A 20,373-nucleotide genomic window follows, 5' to 3' on the forward strand; every position below is an offset into this window, starting at 1 on the left:
CTTCATTGCCACTGTAGAACAACCCTCTTCTCCTTCCTTTCAAAAGCATCCCTCACTGTGTGTCATTCAAACACCAGGGGATGGGAGACCTTGAATCCCACCTAGTAGCAAGCTACCTCTACTTGGTGGCTTCTTATTTTAATGGTGGCGTCTGCTCTGTGTCTGAAGGTATCTGAAGGTTCTATCATGTTGAGCAGGGAACATCAACTAGATTCCTGCTACACATTGATATTTTCTTGAGCGGATGCTCAGGCGACTGGAACATAGTTACAAATATTTTGTAGACTGCAAATTGACCACAAGAAGCCCAAACTGATATCATATTTGACTAAAGTATAATCATTTCAAATCTTGCTTACTTTTATATACGATCACATATATCTCTTTTATTATGGGTGGGAATACTTTGGAACAGATGTCCAAAGTTTAAATCACTTGGAGCTGATTTGCCGGTGTTATTACAGTGTTCAATGCCCCCCCCCCCCCCCCCAAAATAAAATAAAATCAGTGCGGGCGCCAGTTGGGGAACCCTGATGTATAGCCTGAGCTCGGGGACTGAGGAGGCTGCAGCGTGTGGTGTTCAGCACAGCAGGGACCCTCTGAGAGCTGGCTGAGAGCAGACTGACTTGCCGTGACAGGGTTTGCCAATAACTGAACCTGACAGACAGGTGTGAAGCCCCCTACCGCCAAATAAGAATCTAGCCCATTACCTTGGCGACTGCAGCCCCCTACTGGGCGCTTGACAGCCTGAGGGATGAGGTGGAAATGTTGTCGTGTTGTTGTGCTATAGGGTGTGTGGGGGCGTCTGACAGAATCCCTATGTGCCTCTATACCACGACAAAGAGAGCCACAGACATAGCCTTTCCTGGGTATCTGGCTCAGATGGTCGTTTTACCACATCTCATAGTAAGGATATATAGCGACAGCAGTAAAGCACAATTCCTTGGATAGACAGCCACAKTGGCAGACTGGTAGCTAACTTCACCAGTCTCAGACATCCATGTCCAATAGACATTAATCACTTCAAGTCATAAACCTGTTCTATTTGTTTCACTGCCTGTCAGACAAACAGACTTGACTGTTCGAAATATTCACCAAGCAAATTAGTTTCAGTGCCAGCCCGAATGCTTTTGATTTTTCTTTGCCAGCCACACAGTGCAGATGTACGGTATAATATTTCTGTAGGTTTCAAATGAGCATTATTACTTCAGCATTGATGCTGTGCCAAATGAAGTCATTGCATTTAAAAAAAAATCACAGTTATTTAAAGCAAGCAAATTGAACATTAACACTGCATAAAACCATCTGCTTGAGACTCCATCACTGTAATTTCTCCCACAATGGATGGGGAGGGATGAGGAAGGGTTGAGGGGAGCGGTGGGGTAAGGGGTTCATTTCTAAATTCTGGTCATGTTCATAACAAATCTGTGGGAAAGGTCAGTTTTCAGTGTCGATATCAGGTTTAGGTTAGGGCTAGGTTGAAGATAACAAAGGTTAAGACAAGAGGATTCTAATATCCCATAACACTTTGCAGCAATGAGGAAGAATTCTAAACAATGGCACAAGCAATGCTAGTTAGTACCAATAATTTTGTTTATTTTAAAAAGCTTCCTCATGGAATTATTAGCTTGTCCTAACCTGGGTATCTTCAACCTAGGGTCAGGGAACACCTGGCTCTTGAGGGCAAAAAGCTTTGCTGGTTTAGTACTAGAGAAAGTGGATGGGGATGCTGTATCCCCCAAATGATAACGAAAATATATGTTTTAGGTATCTGTCCTTGATCTTGATAGAAATTCCAAGCCACATTGGTACCCAGGCAGTGCCTTTGCTTTTAGATGGACAAGGCATTCTCTGGGCTATATGTATATGTTGTACAATATTCTATCCAAACAAAGGTTTCTCTAGTTTGTCTATACTCATTTTCTCTCATGGGTCAGAGAGGAGCTTGGCTGGGGGAGTTGAATTCCTTGAGTCAAAGCGTGGAAGTATACAGTATGTGTTCTATTACTGAGAACATCACGCTTCAGTACTTTCACTGRACTCCAGAGAGGGAGAGAAGGAGAGAAAGAGAAATCTAACAAACAAAAAACATGATAAGCTCAGCCTGTCCTGCTTCTTGACAGGATGCTGAAATTCAGTAATTGTTACAGGAGTAAAAATCCCTCAGGTGAAAAATTAAGCATTACACAGAGTCCCTAAATATCTACAGCCACTTTATCTGGCAGATATATTTCTAAGGGTTGTCATGGCAGATCCACCATACATTGCTTGAAAATCAACAAAAACATACATGTATTTTCATAGTTAGCTAATAAAAGCATTTAGCTTATTGTCATTGTCATTGTCCACCTCCAACTCTTATTAGGGAGTCCATTTGCTATTACCAGATTTAAGAAGCATCCCAAAACTTTAATTCTATGTTTCATAGTCTCGGTAATACTTGATTTGGATAATCCCATACTCCTTTAGTCAAAGTTTTCAGCCATTTTCTCCACGATTGAAGAGCTAAGAACTGTTATTTTATGGAGGAACAATGGAAGCGAGTCTTGCAGGTAGAGTACAGTGAAGGGGGATGTCAGCAGGGATCCTGTTTGATTTGTTATCTGTGTTTTAGACAAGCTCCCCTGGGATGAAAACCTGAGTGAGCCTTGTGGGTGGGACACCAAACACACCATGTGTGACAGGAACAGTCCATTGTTGTTTTTGATATACTGTTGTATGTTATATATTTCTTTCCTTTCTTTCAAAGGAACATAAAAGCACAGGTAAAAAAAACACATGAGGATAAGAACAAGAATCCCAAACCAAGTGAAATACAAGTGCAGTACAATGCAATCACATCCTTTGTAACTTTAGAGAAGCTCTGTTGGATGTAGGTGAAAGTCTTTGATGAGTTAAATGCAAGGGAAATAGTGAATATTCAAGTGCTCTAAAATAAGACATTGTTAGCAGCTTCCAAATACAGTTTAGCAGCCCCTTTAATGATGTTCAGGTAGGAGGCAGAGCAGAACATAGACCCTCCCCATGACTTCAAAGCCAGAACAAAAATATGAGGCCAGCACACATATTTTTCCTTACAAAAGGAGACAGGAAACCGTTTCACTTAACCTCAAAGTAGACAAAAGTGGAGCAAAGTTTGGTGTGAGGACAGATTCCATGAATCTGTGTCCAGCAGGATAGATTCACCACCCTGTCCTTCTGTGCCCCCTCAGTCGCAGCCAGCTGTTTAAGTCTGATGACCTCTGTCGGTTCCTGTGGAGCCCTCTGGACATGTGCCAGAGACCACAGACACGACTGAAGTCTCAGTGTCCCCATGAGCTTTCCAATTATGAGACACACAGAGTGGCTAGAGAGACACACAGTAAGTAGCCTGTTCAGGCAGCTAGGAACACTTGGCCTGTTGTCAGGATAGACCAAGGAGTTGAGGTGACAGGACTATGGACCATTCCCAACTGACTCATCTCGTGTTGTATAATCAGTCATTACACATCAAGCACAATGCACTGTGCATTGTAAGACATCCACCTACATGGATGAGCTAATGGTGACACATCTTTGCTCTAACATTCTAAGGAGTAAGATTATGTCCCTTATTTTAAAAACAAAATATGTAAAGAGACATTACCATACTTAAATAGTGCCTTACTTTGCATGTGCCACTCGAAATGCAAGGTGCTGCATGTTGTTCATTTGCATAATTTAACAGATACATCCGTGCGGGTGGAGGAGGAGGAGGAGGGGGGTGAGAGGAGGACTGACGTGGGTGTAAGGGGCTGCAGGCACTGGGCACAGCTGGTTTGTACTCCAATAGTGGCTGCGGGGGTGAACATACTAGTGTCAGGATCAATGGGAGCTGCAACTGAACACATCAAAGCCAACCACAGTGGGAGGCAGTGAGAGGAGAGGAGAGGGGAGGAGGATAGCTCTGCAGCAGTCAGACTGCTTTCAGACCGCAGTGGAATGACGCATGCTGGTGGAATACTGTACTCTAGTTGCAGGTACAGTATGAGTAAGGTTTCGTCCAGGTTAACTCTACTCCTGTGCTGCAGAGTTTTAGCCTCCGAGGAGCCTCTGATCTACAGACTTGCAAAATGCATTAGTTCATTCCGGAACATATTACACAGAGCTGAACTCACCAGCATGCGTCATAGCTCACACATATCTCTCTCCCAAGGTAACCACCCCTCACCCTGTTTCAAATAAATTATTCAGGATAGGCTATATGCAGGAAAATGAACTCTGAACAATGGCTATTACAGCTCAGTGTGAACAGACTCATAGTGGTACTGTAGCTTCAGTATACCAAGATGGGACTTCTGTTTAAATTTTAGAATATGACCATATTTATACATCTATCAGTAGATTTTACTGCGTAAACTTGCATTCCTAATAACCACAAAATGAATATACAAACCATTCTGCCTTAAAACATCCTTAGGAGTCTATTGTCACACACATGCATCAATCCTTAGATTAACATAAAAAAATCCCCATCAAAATCCGTCAATTTAAGGTAGAAATATCTGCATCCGCCTATGTCGGCCTTCCGCATCTGTGGTGGAAGGTGGCCAAGCTACAGCGGTGTTTGTCAGACCATGAGACATTCCCGAAAATAGGTCTTCTCACTAAAACTTCTGTCGCGTCTGAACGGTTTGGCCTACAATCTAATATGGCCACTATGGATAGATGAGACTCACACGATGGTGTCCTCTGTTTTGCTCTATGACCTCCACAAGCCCCTACTTCTGTCTGAACCAGGGCATAAAATGAACACCTGCCACCGGCCAGATGCAGGTAGATTTTGGTATTGGCGGGTAAGAATGCCTACTTCACCAGCCACAGTGGCGGGTGGTCAATTTGCAGGTCTCTACAGTGCGAGCATTACATTCACATTTGTGAATAAAAATACAGTCAAAAGTCAAGTATGAGCATATGAGTTGCGATTTCTAGCAGAAAAATGCTGAAGTAGCTATTTTGTTTTATAGCTGCTAATCACACAAATAAATCTGAATCCTACATCCCACCTCGTACAGCACCAGCTTTGCTCACTGTGAGTGAAGCACTGATAGATACATTTTTGGAGGCGCTGGCACAGCCATAAAAATGGGTCTAATTACCTACATCAGCAAAGTGATACTTTCCTCGTGTTTCTTGGCTATTTACAATGTTTTGTTCACAAGCTCAGTTGATTTTCAATGTTAGTTTAAATCTGCTGCTTCAACTGATAGCGAAGAGACTCTGTAGACACTGTCTACTACTTGTCACATCCCAAATCTCACACACACACACAGATACCACCTGACATGACTCCAGTGGCCCCATTACTAGGGTAACCTCCCGCCCTTAAAAGGGGTAGCTGCATTTTATTTCTCATCTGATATTTTGGTTAAAATACAAAAAATATTTGTATTAAATTGAGCAATACACCACACTACTTCTTACTAATACATTTCTTGTTTTAGAAACATTACAAAGCATGGTCATCAGTTTTTTGCTGTAATTATGGTGAGAAATGATTTTGGCTGGTAAAAAATCTGAGTGGCTGGTAGATCTTTTCATCTACCTGCTACAGTGGCTGATGGAACAAAAAGTACATTTTAGGCTCTGGTCCGAACTGTGTTGGCTACAAATTCTATGCAAGATGAGATTCTCACACACATGATGGTGTTCTCCATTTAAGTGTCACGGGAATCATCTGAAGGTAACCCGGTACGTTTTCAAAAATGTTTGGAGGTAGTTTTATGCCAATAAAAAGAGGTAAATACACTACATGGCCAAAAGTATGTGGATACCTCTTCAAATTAGTGGATTAGTCTATTGCACACAGCCATGCAATCTCCATAGACAAACATTGGCAGTATAATGGCCTCACTGAAGAGCTCAAATCAAATGTATTTATATAGCCCTTCTTACATCAGCTGATATCTCAAAGTGCTGTACAGAAACCCAGCCTAAAACCCCAAACAGCAAGCAATGCAGGTGTAGAAGCACGGTGGCTAGGAAAAACTCCCTAGAAAGGCCAAAACCTAGGAAGAAACCGAGAGGAACCAGGCTATAAGGGGTGGCCAGTCCTCTTCTGGCTGTGCCGGGTGGAGATTATAACAGAACATGGCCAAGATGTTCAAATGTTCATAAATGACCAGCATGGTCAAATTATAATAATCACAGTAGTTGTCGAGGGTMCAACAAGTCAGAACCTCAGGAGTAAATGTCAGTTGGCTTTTCATAGCCGATCATTGAGAGTATCTCTACCGCTCCTGCTGTCTCTAGAGAGTTGAAAACAGCAGGTCTGGGACAGGTAGCACGTCCGGTGAACAGGTCAGGGATCCATTGCCGCAGGCAGAACAGTTGAAACTGGAGCAGCAGCGCGGCCAGGTGGACTGGGGACAGCAAGGAGTCATCATGCCAGGTAGTCCTGAGGCATGGTCCTAGGGCTCAGGTCCTCCGAGAGAGAGAAAGAAAGAGAGAAAGAGAGAATTTGAGAGAGCATACTTAAATTCACACAGGACACCGGATAAGACAGGAGAAGTACTCCAGATATAACAGACTGACCCTAGCCCCCCGACACATAAACTACTGCAGCATAAATACTGGAGGCTGAGACAGGAGGGGTCAGGAGACACTGTGGCCCCATCCGATGATAACCCAGGACAGGGCCAAACAGGCAGGATATAACCCCACCCACTTTGCCAAAGCACAGCCCCCACACCACTAGAGGGAGATCTTCAACCACCAACTTACCATCCTGAGACAAGGCTGAGTATAGCCCACAAAGATCTCCGCCACGGCACAACCAAAGTAGGAGCGCCAACCCAAACAGGAAAATCACGTCAGCGACTCAACCCACTCAAGTGACGCACCCCTCCTAGGGAGACTATTCCATAAAAATGGAGCTCTATAGGAGAAAGCCCTGCCTCCAGCTGTTTGCTTAGAAATTCTAGGGACAATTAGGAGGCCTACGTCTTGTGACCGTAGCGTACGTGTAGGTATGTACGGCAGGACCAAATCGGAAAGATAGGTAGGAGCAAGCCCATGTAATGCTTTGTAAGTTAGCAGTAAAACCTTGAAATCAGCCCTTGCCTTAACAGGAAGCCAGTGTAGGGAGGCTAGCACTGGAGTAATATTATCAATTTTTTTGGTTCTAGTCAGGATTCTAGCAGCTGTATTTAGCACTAACTGAAGTTTATTTTAGTGCTTTATCCGGGTAGCCGGAAAGTAGAGCATTGCAGTAGTCTAACCTAGACGTAACAAAAGCATGGATACATTTTTCTGAATCATTTTTGGACAAAGTTTCTGATTTTTGCAATGTTACGTAGATAGAAAAAAGCTGTCTTGATATGTTTGTCAAAAGAGAGATCAGGGTCCAGAGTGACGCCGAGGTCCTTCACAGTTTTATTTGAGACGACTGTACAACCATCAAGATTAATTGTCAGATTCAACAGAAGATCTCTTTGTTTCTTGGGACCTAGAACAAGCATCTCTGTTTTGTCCGAGTTTAAATGTAGAAAGTTTGCAGCCATCCACTTCCTTTTGTCTGAAACACAGGCTTCTAGCGAGGGCAATTTAGGGGCTTCACCATGTTTCATTGAAATGTACAGCTGTGTGTCATCCGCATAGCAGTGAAAGTTAACATGATGTTTTCGAATGACATCCCCAAGAGGTAAATATATATAGTGAAAACAATAGTGGTCCTAAAACGGAACCTTGAGGAACACCGAAATTTACAGTTGATTTGTCAGAGGACAAACCATTCACAGAGACYAKCTGYTATCTWTCCGACAGATAAGATCTAAACCAGGCCAGGACTTGTCCTTGTAGACCAATTTGGGTTTCCAATCTCTCCAAAAGAATGTGGTGATCGATGGTATCAAAAGCAGCACTAAGGTCTAGGAGCACGAGGACAGATGCAGAGCCTCGGTCTGACGCCATTAAAAGGTCATTTACCACCTTCACAAGTGCACAAGTGCAGTCTCAGTGCTATGATGGGGTCTAAAACCAGACTGAAGCAAAATCAGTGATTTTCAATGTGGCAGTGCCATAAGATGTCACCTTTCCAACTTGACTGGCCTGCACAGAGCCCTGACCTCAACCCCATCGAACACCTTTATGATGAATTGGAACACCGACTGCGAGCCAAGCCTAATCGCCCAACATCAGTGCCTAATGCTCTAATGGCTGAATGGAAGCAAGTCCACGCAGTAATGTTCCAACATCTAGTGGAAAGCCTTCCCAGAAGAGTGGAGGCTGTTATAGCAGCAAAGGGGGAACCAACTTCATATTAATGCCCATGATTTTGGAATGAGATGTTACATGAGCAGGTGTCCACATACTTTTGGTCATGTAGTGTATGTGTCCAAAAAACACATATTTCCTGAGCTTTCTTATATCTCCTAGATAAAGGAAAAACACTTCAAAACTGTATTCCTTATTTTTTTTACTGTATCTTTTGCCATTTATGAATGTGTTATTCAATGCATTTATATGGGCTATATAGTAAAGGCCAAATTCAATATGTGTTCAAATAATTGTTTTATTTTGGCGGGATTCTCACAGGGGTCCGACAATTCTAAATCAAATAGCTAAATTATCCATGGTATGACCTTCTTAAAACAATTCCATAGTCACCCCCTCAAAGGCTTTTAGAGGTTAAAACATTCTGAAAACTTACTTAAGTCAACATCTGTCTCTCCAGATCTGTCGGTCTCTTCCTGGGGATTCTTCAAGGTGACAGCATATGCCAATAACCCTGGAGGCTGTAGCTGTAGCCTAGTGACAGAAAACATTTGGAGAGAGATCAGGCCAATTTCACTAAACTGTCAGTCATATCTAAGATGTCTGTATCAGGGTCATACAGCAGTCATGATCTTCCTTCAAATAACCAGGATCASATCCAAACATATTTTGATTTGTTTAACACTTTTTTGGTTCCCAAATAATATTGCGATATGTAATTGTATAGATTTTTTTTCCACACATCACTATTGAGTACCAGTCTGTAATTTGTTCTTAACTGACTTGCCTAGATAAATAAAGGTTATATTAAAAATGCTTAAAAAAAATATAGCTATTTATCTTATGGAGTCAGATAAACATTATAATAGGCTAATTGCTTTGTCTTATGAGTAGTATGTGATGTATATACTATATAATATACTGTATATACACATATCAAATAGTACTGCCAACTAGAGCTTTTCACTGTCTAGCAGTGTAATTTATAACCTACAGGGACTTGGGGCCAATCAAAAGTGCATCAGCATAAGAAGAGGTGTCTTTGTATTTTATGTTGTAACATGAAACTCATTATTGAGTGTCATAAAATCTGCTCAGTTAAATCCCAAAGTGTGCACGGAAGAAGCTACGGAAAGATCACTGACCATCATAAATCTGAAATTACTTGAGCAAGCAGGAATAGAGATTACTTATCAAGTGGGAAAAGTGTTCAGCACTCGAGGCAGTCTTTAAGACTTCCGCACTGACACTACAACAGTACATTCAGCAGAGTGAATCAAGATCTATTATTACAGTAGATTTTTGGCACAGGCACAAATAATATGGAAACCATTTGACTTATCATTATTTAATGCATACATTGAAAAAGAGGAATTATACGACTGGTTGACGAGATCAATAGTGGACCCAGGGTCTTGTCAGTGGGGTGAGAAGCATCAAGAGGTACGCAGGATTCGATTGCAAAATGGTGGTATTTATTTACAGGTGCAGAAAGTGAAGATGGATCCAAAATATGTACAAGATGTTGAGGAACACTGACATATACTTTCAAAACAACAAACAATAATCTAAATGGTAAATATACAGAAGCTTCGACTGGCTTCTAAGGCAGAGCACCTTCAAACTAGACGGAACAACTATACCTTAGACAGATCATCAATAATTCCTCAGTTGAGAGCCCAGAGGAAACATGTCACTCCTTCCTAAACTCTCCCGAAATGAGAAACCTGAAAGGTTAGAAGACCACCTAAACAGGTATTTCATCAATGCAACATTTATAATTCCCATCACAATTAATACTTATCAAATGTCATCATATCAATGGCCAATACATGTCCCAATATCAGGACATATTACAACATAGAGATAACATAGAAAAAATGTATTAGGAAAACTGACCATGTGTGCACTTGCTGGCTAACCATGTGGCTTCACCAGCTCTCACTCTCCAAATCGGTCCACAAACAATCCACTGTGGTGAGTAGGCTACAGTTTGGTGAGACAATGTAACTTTAAACTCTAACAAACAATGTTACCATTTCTACTGGCGTGTGATCTTTTGTATAACTGTGGGACATAGTGATAGGATGTGCTTGCATGAAAACCAAACAACTACAGTATGTTTTGGACACCGTGCCCATAGCTCCCGTTTGACAAGCACTTCTGTCCCGGCAACGGCATGGGAAGTCTACCTAGTAGCCAATATCAGGGTGAAGCAATAGTACACCCATCATTAGTACTTTTAATTAAAAATAAAACACTTGTCCGTTTTATAACTGAAAAGGTACAATTATCTCTGTAAAACGAAAAGTGACGTACGACTCGGAGTCATCCTCTGGCTTCTAAACTCCAAACTGTCTGACCTATAGCAGAGCGATTTCAACGCACCCACTCCTCTCCACACGACCACTACTTTCCTTTTAACGCACCCACTCCTTTCCTTTCGACACACCCTCTCCTTTCCACACGCCCACTAATTTGCTTTTGACACACCCACTACTTTCCTTGACACACCCACTACTTTCCTTGACACACCCACTACTTTTGACACACCCACTCCTTTCCACACGCTCACTACTTTCCTCCACAAGCCCACTAATTTCCTTGACACGTGCACTCCTTTCCACACTCCCACTAATTTGGTTGACACACCCACTGCTTTCCACAAGCCCACAAATTTCCTTGCGACACACCCACTGCTTTCCACAAGCCCACAAATTTCCTTGACACACCCGCTCTTTTTCACACACCCACTAATTTGCTTTTGACACACCCACTCCTTTCCACACACCCACTATTTCCTTTTTGACACACCCTCTCTTTTCCACATGCCCACTACTTTCCTTTCTACACCCTGGGACATTTCGATTAAAAAAAAGTAATAATAATCAGACAGACAAATCATGAGATTGGGTAGGCAGGGCTTAAAATGCAGGCTGGAATTGTGGTCCTGTTAAGCTAGAGCAACAAGTGAATACGGCACCTCTGATGCACCTTCCATTTCTGACTCATTCTCTGTCCCAACTGACGGCAGAACTTCTACAGACGTATAAGCTGGAGCGTTGGTACATTGTGGAAGGCAACTCGTCTAGAGAGACTACGTGCTCCACAGTGCACATCATTTCAAGGAGGCATAAAGGGAATATGTTTGTAAAATATGTTATCAAGGATGCACATTTTACTTTGAATTGTATTCTTGTAGTCAAATATACATCACCAAAACTATACAGTTTATGTTATTACCATATTCTTGTTCTCTCCACCAAAATAACTAAAAACAATGTTGCCCTTGTGAATGCTGGGAAAACACAAGACTGCCTTGTCAAGTTACTTTAAAATGTGTTATCACAGGCCCTGGAACAAAGGCCCTTGTCTGTTAACACTTTTCACCCCCAAATGAATCACTTCTAGTCTGTGAGAATCTAATTTAAATGAGCTTATTATAGCTTTGGTGCTACTTGATTGGCTTGAGGGCAGCTTGAAGTGGAATAACACTTTGTCTACAACATCTCAACTTTGAGGTTTATTCTCAGAGTTGTCTTGACACTCTTGAGAAGTGCTGTGCTCATTTTTTGCAGAGGACTACAGTATATGACATCATAGCGGGACAAAGTCTGTGCACATAGATGTGGGAGTGAGCAGACAGACATTTTTCTTCATTTTTGAAATAGTAGCATTCAACTCTCCTTAGGTGTCAATATTTCCATTAAACTCTCCTTAGGTGTCAATATTTCCATTAAACTCTCCTTAGGTGTCAATATTTCAGTGTACAGAAGTGTAATACCACATTTGATTACTACAGTAACCATTATTCTGAGGTTTACCCTATGGAGTAAAATCCAGGTTCTCACCTCAGTCCTGATGTCTCATTTACTCATCAGTCACCTGAATGAACAGAAAATCATACCTCGTCATTGAAAATGCTATTTGAAACTATTCCCATATAAAATGTATAAACCCAAAACATAACATTTCATTAAATAGACTAACAGAGCATGCATGTGGAACACAAAATGTATCTCTATGTTGCATAATTTGGCCATGGTGTAGCATGGTGTAGGCTTGAACATAGCATTTTATTTGAGGACTGTCTCTCACCATGACATCTGCATATCCACATAAAGGGTCAAGTGCCATTCAATCTCCATTAGTGTTTGCATTGCACAGAGATAGAATCCTTTAACAGCAAACAACCGATTCCGCTTTCAAGCCAGTAACTCTTAGGTAAATGAAAGTGCAACACTATGCTTAACACACAAAAGCATAGCATCTGTCTTAACTGGTTGGCTTTTAATTTACCATTTGATAGTATTGATCAGCATCCAAGAGATGAGAGGGGTGGTTAATGAAACAATCCTGATAGTTCATAAATGTTTGATATACTTTGCTCAATTATGTTACCATCAGCCCACCAAAGACCTTTCCCCTTAGGAACAAAATTAACTTTATATGAAATGACCCCTTACAAACTACTTTTACTAGTTTAATAACACTTATCTCTCAAATAGGGTGTCAGCTTTTAACACAGCCAATCAAGCCTCTACATTCTATAAGTCAGGAGTCCTCTGGACTAATATGAAAGCACTGAGAGCTGACTGCATACTCACAAAGCCTTTTACAGTGATTCCCTCTGTAAATTAAAAATGACCTACAACTTGTCTTTAATAAGAGACAATTGAGATGTACTAACTTCCATCATTCCTTCCAGCATATATCGATACTATAAAGTGGAACTACAGTATGTGCTCACACCATGTCCTCTTGTTCTCTCTCCTCAGATCCCACAGGTGAGTTATGCCTCCACGGCTCCAGAGCTGAGTGATAACACGCGCTATGACTTCTTCTCCCGCGTCGTGCCTCCGGACACCTACCAGGCACAGGCAATGGTGGACATAGTCAAAGCCATGCGCTGGAATTATGTCTCCACAGTAGCATCAGAGGGCAACTATGGAGAGAGTGGTGTGGACGCCTTCATACAGAAGTCCCGCGAAGACGGTGAGTCATCTCTATCTCACCTGAACATTCTTTTCACTGTTCCACATGCATCCTTGGTCTTATTTAATTAAATATTATTTTTGATTGGCTCCTGCAATCAGGAACCTATTATGACATCACATGGCGTCACAAATTGGTTGGGTATGGAAACTTCCCGATCTTTTGGCTCACAAACCCTCAGGATCCATAGATTTATGGGCATTGGAAAAGCTACATTTAGTTAAATTCATTATCATGTTGCATTTGAGTTAAATTTACCCTATTGCAATGAGGCCAATCACTTAACATAGGTGCCATGCTTTTGTGTGTTAAGCCTACAGTAGTGTTGCACTTTCATTTACTGGCTTGAAAGSGGAATCAGTTTGTTTGCTGTTAAAGGATTCTYTCTCTGTGCAATGCAAACACTAACAGAGCTTGAATGGCACTTGACCCTTTATGTGGATATGCAGATGTCAGTCCTCAAATAAAATGCTATGTTCAAGCAGCTGAACCAAACAAAGCAGGGGAACTCATTGGAAATTACCCTGTAGCTTTTGAGTGCTTTTATCTCTGCAGTATTATTTCACACATCCTGTATCTGCTTAAGAGTTTTTCAGGTATGGCATTATACCATTTTAGCTGTATCTCCTTATGAAGCGTTAGAGGCAGAGTGGTCGGGTAGTTTACAGGGGGGGTTCATCTTGTTGTGACCATTCAGAATTCAAATGAAAGGCAAAGACAGTCATAAAAGAGCTGTTCCATTTGAGCATTCCATCCACAGATCAAACAACACCTTTTAGATATAATAGTAATGGCCATTTGGCCCAAAGAATGGAATCCAGTCATGAATTACGAGGAAAATTAGATAATATTGTTGGCTGTACTATGACGATCATCATCCATCATACACATCATACTGTACATATAAAATAATTAAATTTTCCCATTTGCATTAACCCAGCTGACCTCAAACAAATACAGAATGGTTTATCTGACAGTTGACAGAATAACATATAGCATCAAATAGCCTAACATTAATAAATTAAACATGCGGTAGTAAAGCTTGAGAAATTTTGAACCTGCTAGAGATCAAAAGGTCTTCTCTCTGTTTTTATGGAATTGAAAGTTGTATGAATCTTTTTCAAAGTGAGGTTATGAAGGTTGAGAAGTGTTCTCACATTGCAGCAGTACAGCCATGCCTGGGACGTTGGAAGGAATGATTAATTGTTTCTTTTTGTTTGCTGGCAAAGAGTTCTAGGCCGTTCATCTCTGTCTCCCTGGCCTCAAATCTGCCCCTTATTGATGGGCGTTTGGCAGCATAATCTGAAAATAAGTGGATACTGATTTGTAATGTAAAGCGCATGAATAATTAAAATATTCGGAAGTGAAACAGGTCAGTGCTTCTGAATGAATTATCCATGTTGATGAATTCATATCTTAATAGAAAACAGAAATGTATTTATTTACATTTGCCATAGAGGATCATTGTTTTTTTACCCCCCCCCCCCCCCCCCCCCCCCCATGTGCACAAATTACCTGTGTGTATGTGTATTCATGTGTGTATTTTTGACATTATTATGACTCCGATTCATGTGTTGATGATGCTCGCCCTGCTGACCCTACACCCTCTGTCAGTTTACGAGTGTCATTGTCCTGAAATGGGCACCGTGGCCACATTTAGTTTCAGCTTTCTGGCTAAACTAAAAACAATTTGTCCAATGCGATTGGAAAAGTGTTGAGGAAGGGAAAATGAATCAGTATTGAAAGATAGCTAGAAAGTGAACAAACAAGAGAGAACTGAGAAGTAGAAGTGAGCATGACTGCCCGGAGCACCAGTGGGCGTAGAACAGCTTTGGGAATACAGTCAGCTCTGAGCAGGGAGCAGGCCGCACACGCTCAGCCTGACCTCTGACCCCCGCTGGGGTTGAATGTAATCACTACCGACATGCCTACCGCTCTCTGTGCCACTGTGGCTCGCTCGTCTGCCGGCTCCAAGCTGCTGCCCATCATACTGTATGTCCTAGAGAGAGACCAGTGGCGGAGGAAGCGGAGGAGTGCCCCTGCAGAGCCCTCCAGCTTCCCTTGCTCAGCTCTGTGGAGGAGAAGTTCATATGAGGAGAGTTCAGCCGGCTCAGCAATTTATAGGTTGGAGCCTCTAGGTTGCACCATGGGGAGCCTCCAGAAAGGGAGTTCCATGTGTAGGCTACCAGATTAGCCAGGGTGGAGCTAATTTATTGTACAGTAGGTTGAGCTCAGTTCAACTAAAGCAGCAAACTCCAAACCCACTTCTTTTCGCAGATAGACAGACAATATGGTAGGGTTATGTACTGCATCTTTCCAAGCACCTCTGCCAGGAGGTAAAAACACACCATCCAGCTGCCAAGCCAACTTGCTGAACCCCCCTTATTGCTTGGCTTCTTATTCGCCGTGGCAACAGAAAGCAATCTATGAATACCCACCAAACCATGACATGTCCAATTAGCATTCCTCTCACCTAGTGCTGTACTGCTGACTTTTTCCCTTGTGAGCGCTCAACTCAAAAAGCTCCCCGCACTCCAAGTCTCCATGCGCTAGACCCTTACACCCTGCAGTTTAATGATACTGAGAGCATGGCCATTTTCACTGATCCTTATAACAACCCAAACTATGTAGGATGTTATATTGAACAGTGGTGTAAAGTACTTTAGTAAAAATAATTTTAAGTACTACTTAAGTCGTTTTTTTGGGAACCTGTACTACTTTTACTTCACTACATTCCTTAAGAAAATATTGTACTTTTTACTCTATACATTTTCCTTGACACCCAAAAGTACTCATTACATTTTGAATGCTTAGCAGGACAGGAAAATAGTCAAATTCACGCACTTATCAACCAAACATCCCTGGTCATCCCTACTGCCTCTGATCTGGCGGACTCACTAAACACACGTGGTTCGTTTGTAAATGATGTCTGCATGTTGGAGTGTGCCCTTGGCTTTCCATAAATTAAGAAAACATGGTGCTATTTGGTTTGCTTAATATAAGGAATTTGAAATGATTTATACTTTTACTTTTGATACTTAATAAGTATATTTTAAACCAAATAATTTTTTACTTTTACTCAAGTAGAATGTTACTGCGTCAAACTTTTACTTCAGGCATTTTCTATTCAGGTATCTTTACTCAAATTGACATACCGCACCACATCCACAGATGATGCAATCTATATTGCACTCTACACCGCCCTTTCCCAGCTGGACAAAAGGAAAACCTATGTGAGAATGCTATTCATTGACTACAGCTCAGCGTTCAACACCATAGTGCTCTTAAAGCTCATCACTAAGCTAAGGACCCTGGGACTAAACACCTCCCTCAGCAACTGGATCCTAGACTTCCTGTCAGGCCGCCCCCAGGTGGTAAGGGTAGGTAACAATACATCCGCCACGCTGATCCTCAACACAGGGCCCCTCAGGGGTGCATACTCAGTCCCCTCCTGTACTCACTGTTCACTCATGACTGCACGGCCAGGCACAACTCCAACACCATCATTTAAGTTTGCTGATGACACAACAGTGGTAGGCCTGATCACCGACAACGATGAGACAGCCTATAGGGAGGAGGTCAGAGACCTGACCGTGTGGTGCAAGGACAACAACCTCTCCCTCAACGTGATCAAGACTAAGGAGATGATTGTGGACTACAGTTAAAGGAGGACCGAGCACGCCCCCATTCTCATCGACGGGGCTGTAGTGGAGCAGGTTGAGAGCTTCAAGTTCCTTGGCGTCCACATCACCAACAAACTAACATGGTCCAAGCACACCAAGACAGTCGTGAAGAGGGCACGACAAAGCCTATTCCCCCTCTGGAAACTAAAAAGATGTGTCATGGGTCCTCAGATCCTCAAAAGGTTTTACAGCTGCACCATCGAGAGCATCCTGACGGGTTGCATCACTGCCTGGTATGGCAACTGCTCGGCCTCCGACCGCATGGCACTACAGAGGGTAGTGCGTACGGCCCAGTACATCACCGGGGCCAAGCTTCCAGCCATCCAGGACCTCTATACCAGGCGGTGTCAGAGGAAGACCCTACAAATTGTCAAAGACTCCAGCCACCCTAGTCATAGACTGTTCTCTCTGCTACCGCGCGGCAGGCGGTACCAGAGTGCCATGTCTAGGTCCAAGAGGCTTCTAATCAGCTTCTACCCCCAAGCCATAAGACTCCTGAACAGCTAATCAGCAGCTAACCCTGTATATAGCCCCAATATTGTTATTTACTGCTGCTCTTTATTATCTGTTTTTCTTATCTCTTACTTTTTTTTAGGTATTTTCTTAAAACTGCATTGTTGGTAAGGGCTTGTAAGTAACCTGTTGTATTCCGCGCATTTGACAAATACAATTTTATTTTATTTGAAGTATGACAGTTGGGTAATTTTTCCAACACTGATATTGAAGCCAGCATACTCTGGATTTGTCATTGTACTCAGATTACACAAGGGCTGCCGGAAAACGTGTGGCGAGGCGGCATTTGCCACAGCACTTTTTATTTTTATTTTTTCATTTCACCTTTATTTAACCAGGTAGGTTGAAGTGTACCTATGATAAAAATTACAGACCTCTACATGCTTTGTAAGTAGGAAAACCTGCAAAATCGGCAGTGTCTCAAATACTTGTTCTCCCCACTGTAAGTGCTGTTTTTTTGACTGATTTGGCTCATGATCTGTCAACTCAAGCACAATTTATCTGTCCGTCACATCGGAGTGCTGCTACATGCTCTTTCCGTGTCTTGACCAATCAGATTCACAGAAATCACATGTCGCACTGGCCAGGGCACAATGCACAAAGTGTTGGTGCGCGTTGTGCGTTCTTCACTTTCCACCAGTATTTATTTAGCAAGCGTGATAGCACATCACTGTAGGCAACTAACAACAGCAGCTGCATAGTCTCAACTTGGATGTTGGCCCACCACCTCAACCTCGACAAGACAGAGCTACTCTTCCTCCCGGGGAAGGCCTGCCCGCTCAAAGACCTCTCTCCATTACGGTTGACAATTCCATGTTGTCCCCCTCTTAGAGAACAAAGAACCTTGCCGTGACCCTGGACAACACCTTGTCGTTCTCTGCAAACATCAAAGCAGTGACTCGCTCCTGCAGGTTCATGCTCTGCAACATCAGTAGAGTACTATCCTACCTCACAAAGGAAGCGGCGCAGGTCCTAATSCAGGCACTTGTCATCTCCCGACTGGACTACCGCAACTCACTGTTGGCTGGGATTCTCGCTTGTGCCATCAAACCCCTGCGATTTATCCAGAACGCTGCAGCCTGCCTGGTGTTCAACTTTTCCAAGTTCTCCCATGTCACCATGCTCCTCTGCACACTCCACTGGTTTCCAGTCAAAGCTTGCATCCATTACAAGAACATGGTACTTGCCTACAGAGCAGCAAGAGGGACTGCCCCTCCCTACCTTCAGGCTATGCTCAAACCCTACACCCAAACCCGAGCACTCCGTTCTGCCACCTACTAGCCAGTAGCCTTAATTCTTGCATAGAATCCAGCCTAGCTGAAGCGATGCAATTTTCCTGATTTCTGACCACTTTTTTTCACTGGCCTCCATTGATTTAGTCACCCTAATTCTGCCCATCCTACAAGGCTAAAAACGCTGATAACTTTTGAATGAATTATGATAGAGACATGAGGGTTGGACCATTGGTTTTCTTAGAGGATTATCCACACAGTATTTTACCCATTGTTCAAAAGATGTGTTTTGATTGGACACTCTTATACTATGCCCCCTGTCCCTCTGGCCAGGATAAACTAAGTGGTAACGTTGTGTATTTATAGTCCATTTGTTTGTGAAAAAATGTGAATGGTTTATATTCAAACTTGGGCTGACTCGGCTAACTACACTTTTTCAATCCAAAATGATTAACTGGAATTGATCAATAAACACTATAGCTGACATAGACTGTGAGTTAATGTTTTAATACCTACAGTTGTAAAGGGCAAGACTACTACTCTGGCCCCATCATAGCCCATATTAAACCTTTTTACAACACAGATTAATCACGTCATACCGTATAAGGTCCGACGATTTACCTGGTTAGATACCAGATCAGGAAAAACTACGGGCCCCAGAATTTTTTCTCTCGCCACACCACTTTGGGACCTGTGGTGCCACCTATGGATTACATTGATATATTATGTCACATGGTATGTTGGTTAAATGAAGCATTGACAATGCAATAAAACAGAGGCAGCAACAAACCACACAATTTAATCAGTGTGTTGTGTGATGAAGGGCAGCAGGTATTCTGMCAGTTAAGAGCGTTGGGCCAGTAACCAAAAGGTTGCCTGTTCGAATCCACAAGCTGACTTGGTGAAAAGTCTGTCCATGTGCCCTTGAGCAAGGCACTTAACCCTATTTGCTCCTGTAAGTCAATCTCGATTAGAGCGTCTGCTAAGTTACTAAAATGTAAATGAAGGAGAGACTAGAAATTCCAACCGTAATTGAAAAGTGATTAGAATATCCACCAAGCTCAATTATTTACTGTCATTATTATSTGATTCAAAGCTGATTATGGTGCATGGGATGCACAGGCTGATGTGAAGTATATTGACTACCTTCTGGGCTGCAATTAAGTACTGTATTTGAACAAAAAAGGCTAAGAAGAAAGGTAATGAAATACTGGGCACCAGCCGTCTACAGAAGGTATTTGTGTTACGTACTCACAGTCTCCTAAGCCTAGGACTCACATAAACATACTCCATGGATTCACATAGATGCAGTTTGATAGTGACCCAGAAAGCTTCAGCAAGCATGAACGTGTGTAGTAAGTGAAAATCAAAGCCACAGGTGGTTTGGCTGGTTGACAGAAAGCCACCAGAGAGGTTTCCTTTCATCTTAGAGTGGCCAGCCCGGAGCAGAGATGGAGGGATGGAGGGATGTGGTCTCTCATTATTAATCAGCCAAACAGAGACTGAGTCAATACTGCCAGGGCTTTACTTTGTCCTGTCACGGCCTAACCCACCTGACAGGGTAGACAGAGAGGAGGCGCTACCCCACATCACAATGTGGACAATGCATAATAAGTGCACTGTGCAATTCAAACTGCTTAGGATCTGTTATATTTAACCTTTGCCGAGTCCCCAACAACCAGATGTTCCGGTTTTCTGGGGAAATGGAAAGAGAGCCT

At 42.5% G+C, this 20,373-nt stretch overlaps 1 protein-coding gene across 1 annotated transcript in view; it reads left to right on the top strand.

The window, feature by feature from the left end:
• Positions 1-20,373, top strand: part of LOC111977225 (metabotropic glutamate receptor 4-like) — a 309,721-nt gene that overhangs the window by 168,582 nt on the left and 120,766 nt on the right. The window contains exon 3 of the mRNA XM_024006595.1: positions 13,011-13,227. Coding sequence (XP_023862363.1) covers positions 13,011-13,227 — 217 coding nt within the window. The remainder of the gene's footprint in view (positions 1-13,010; positions 13,228-20,373) is intronic.

The sequence above is a fragment of the Salvelinus sp. IW2-2015 genome, linkage group LG17, assembly GCF_002910315.2.
Source record: "Salvelinus sp. IW2-2015 linkage group LG17, ASM291031v2, whole genome shotgun sequence".
NCBI classification, from domain to species: Eukaryota; Metazoa; Chordata; class Actinopteri; order Salmoniformes; family Salmonidae; genus Salvelinus; species Salvelinus sp. IW2-2015.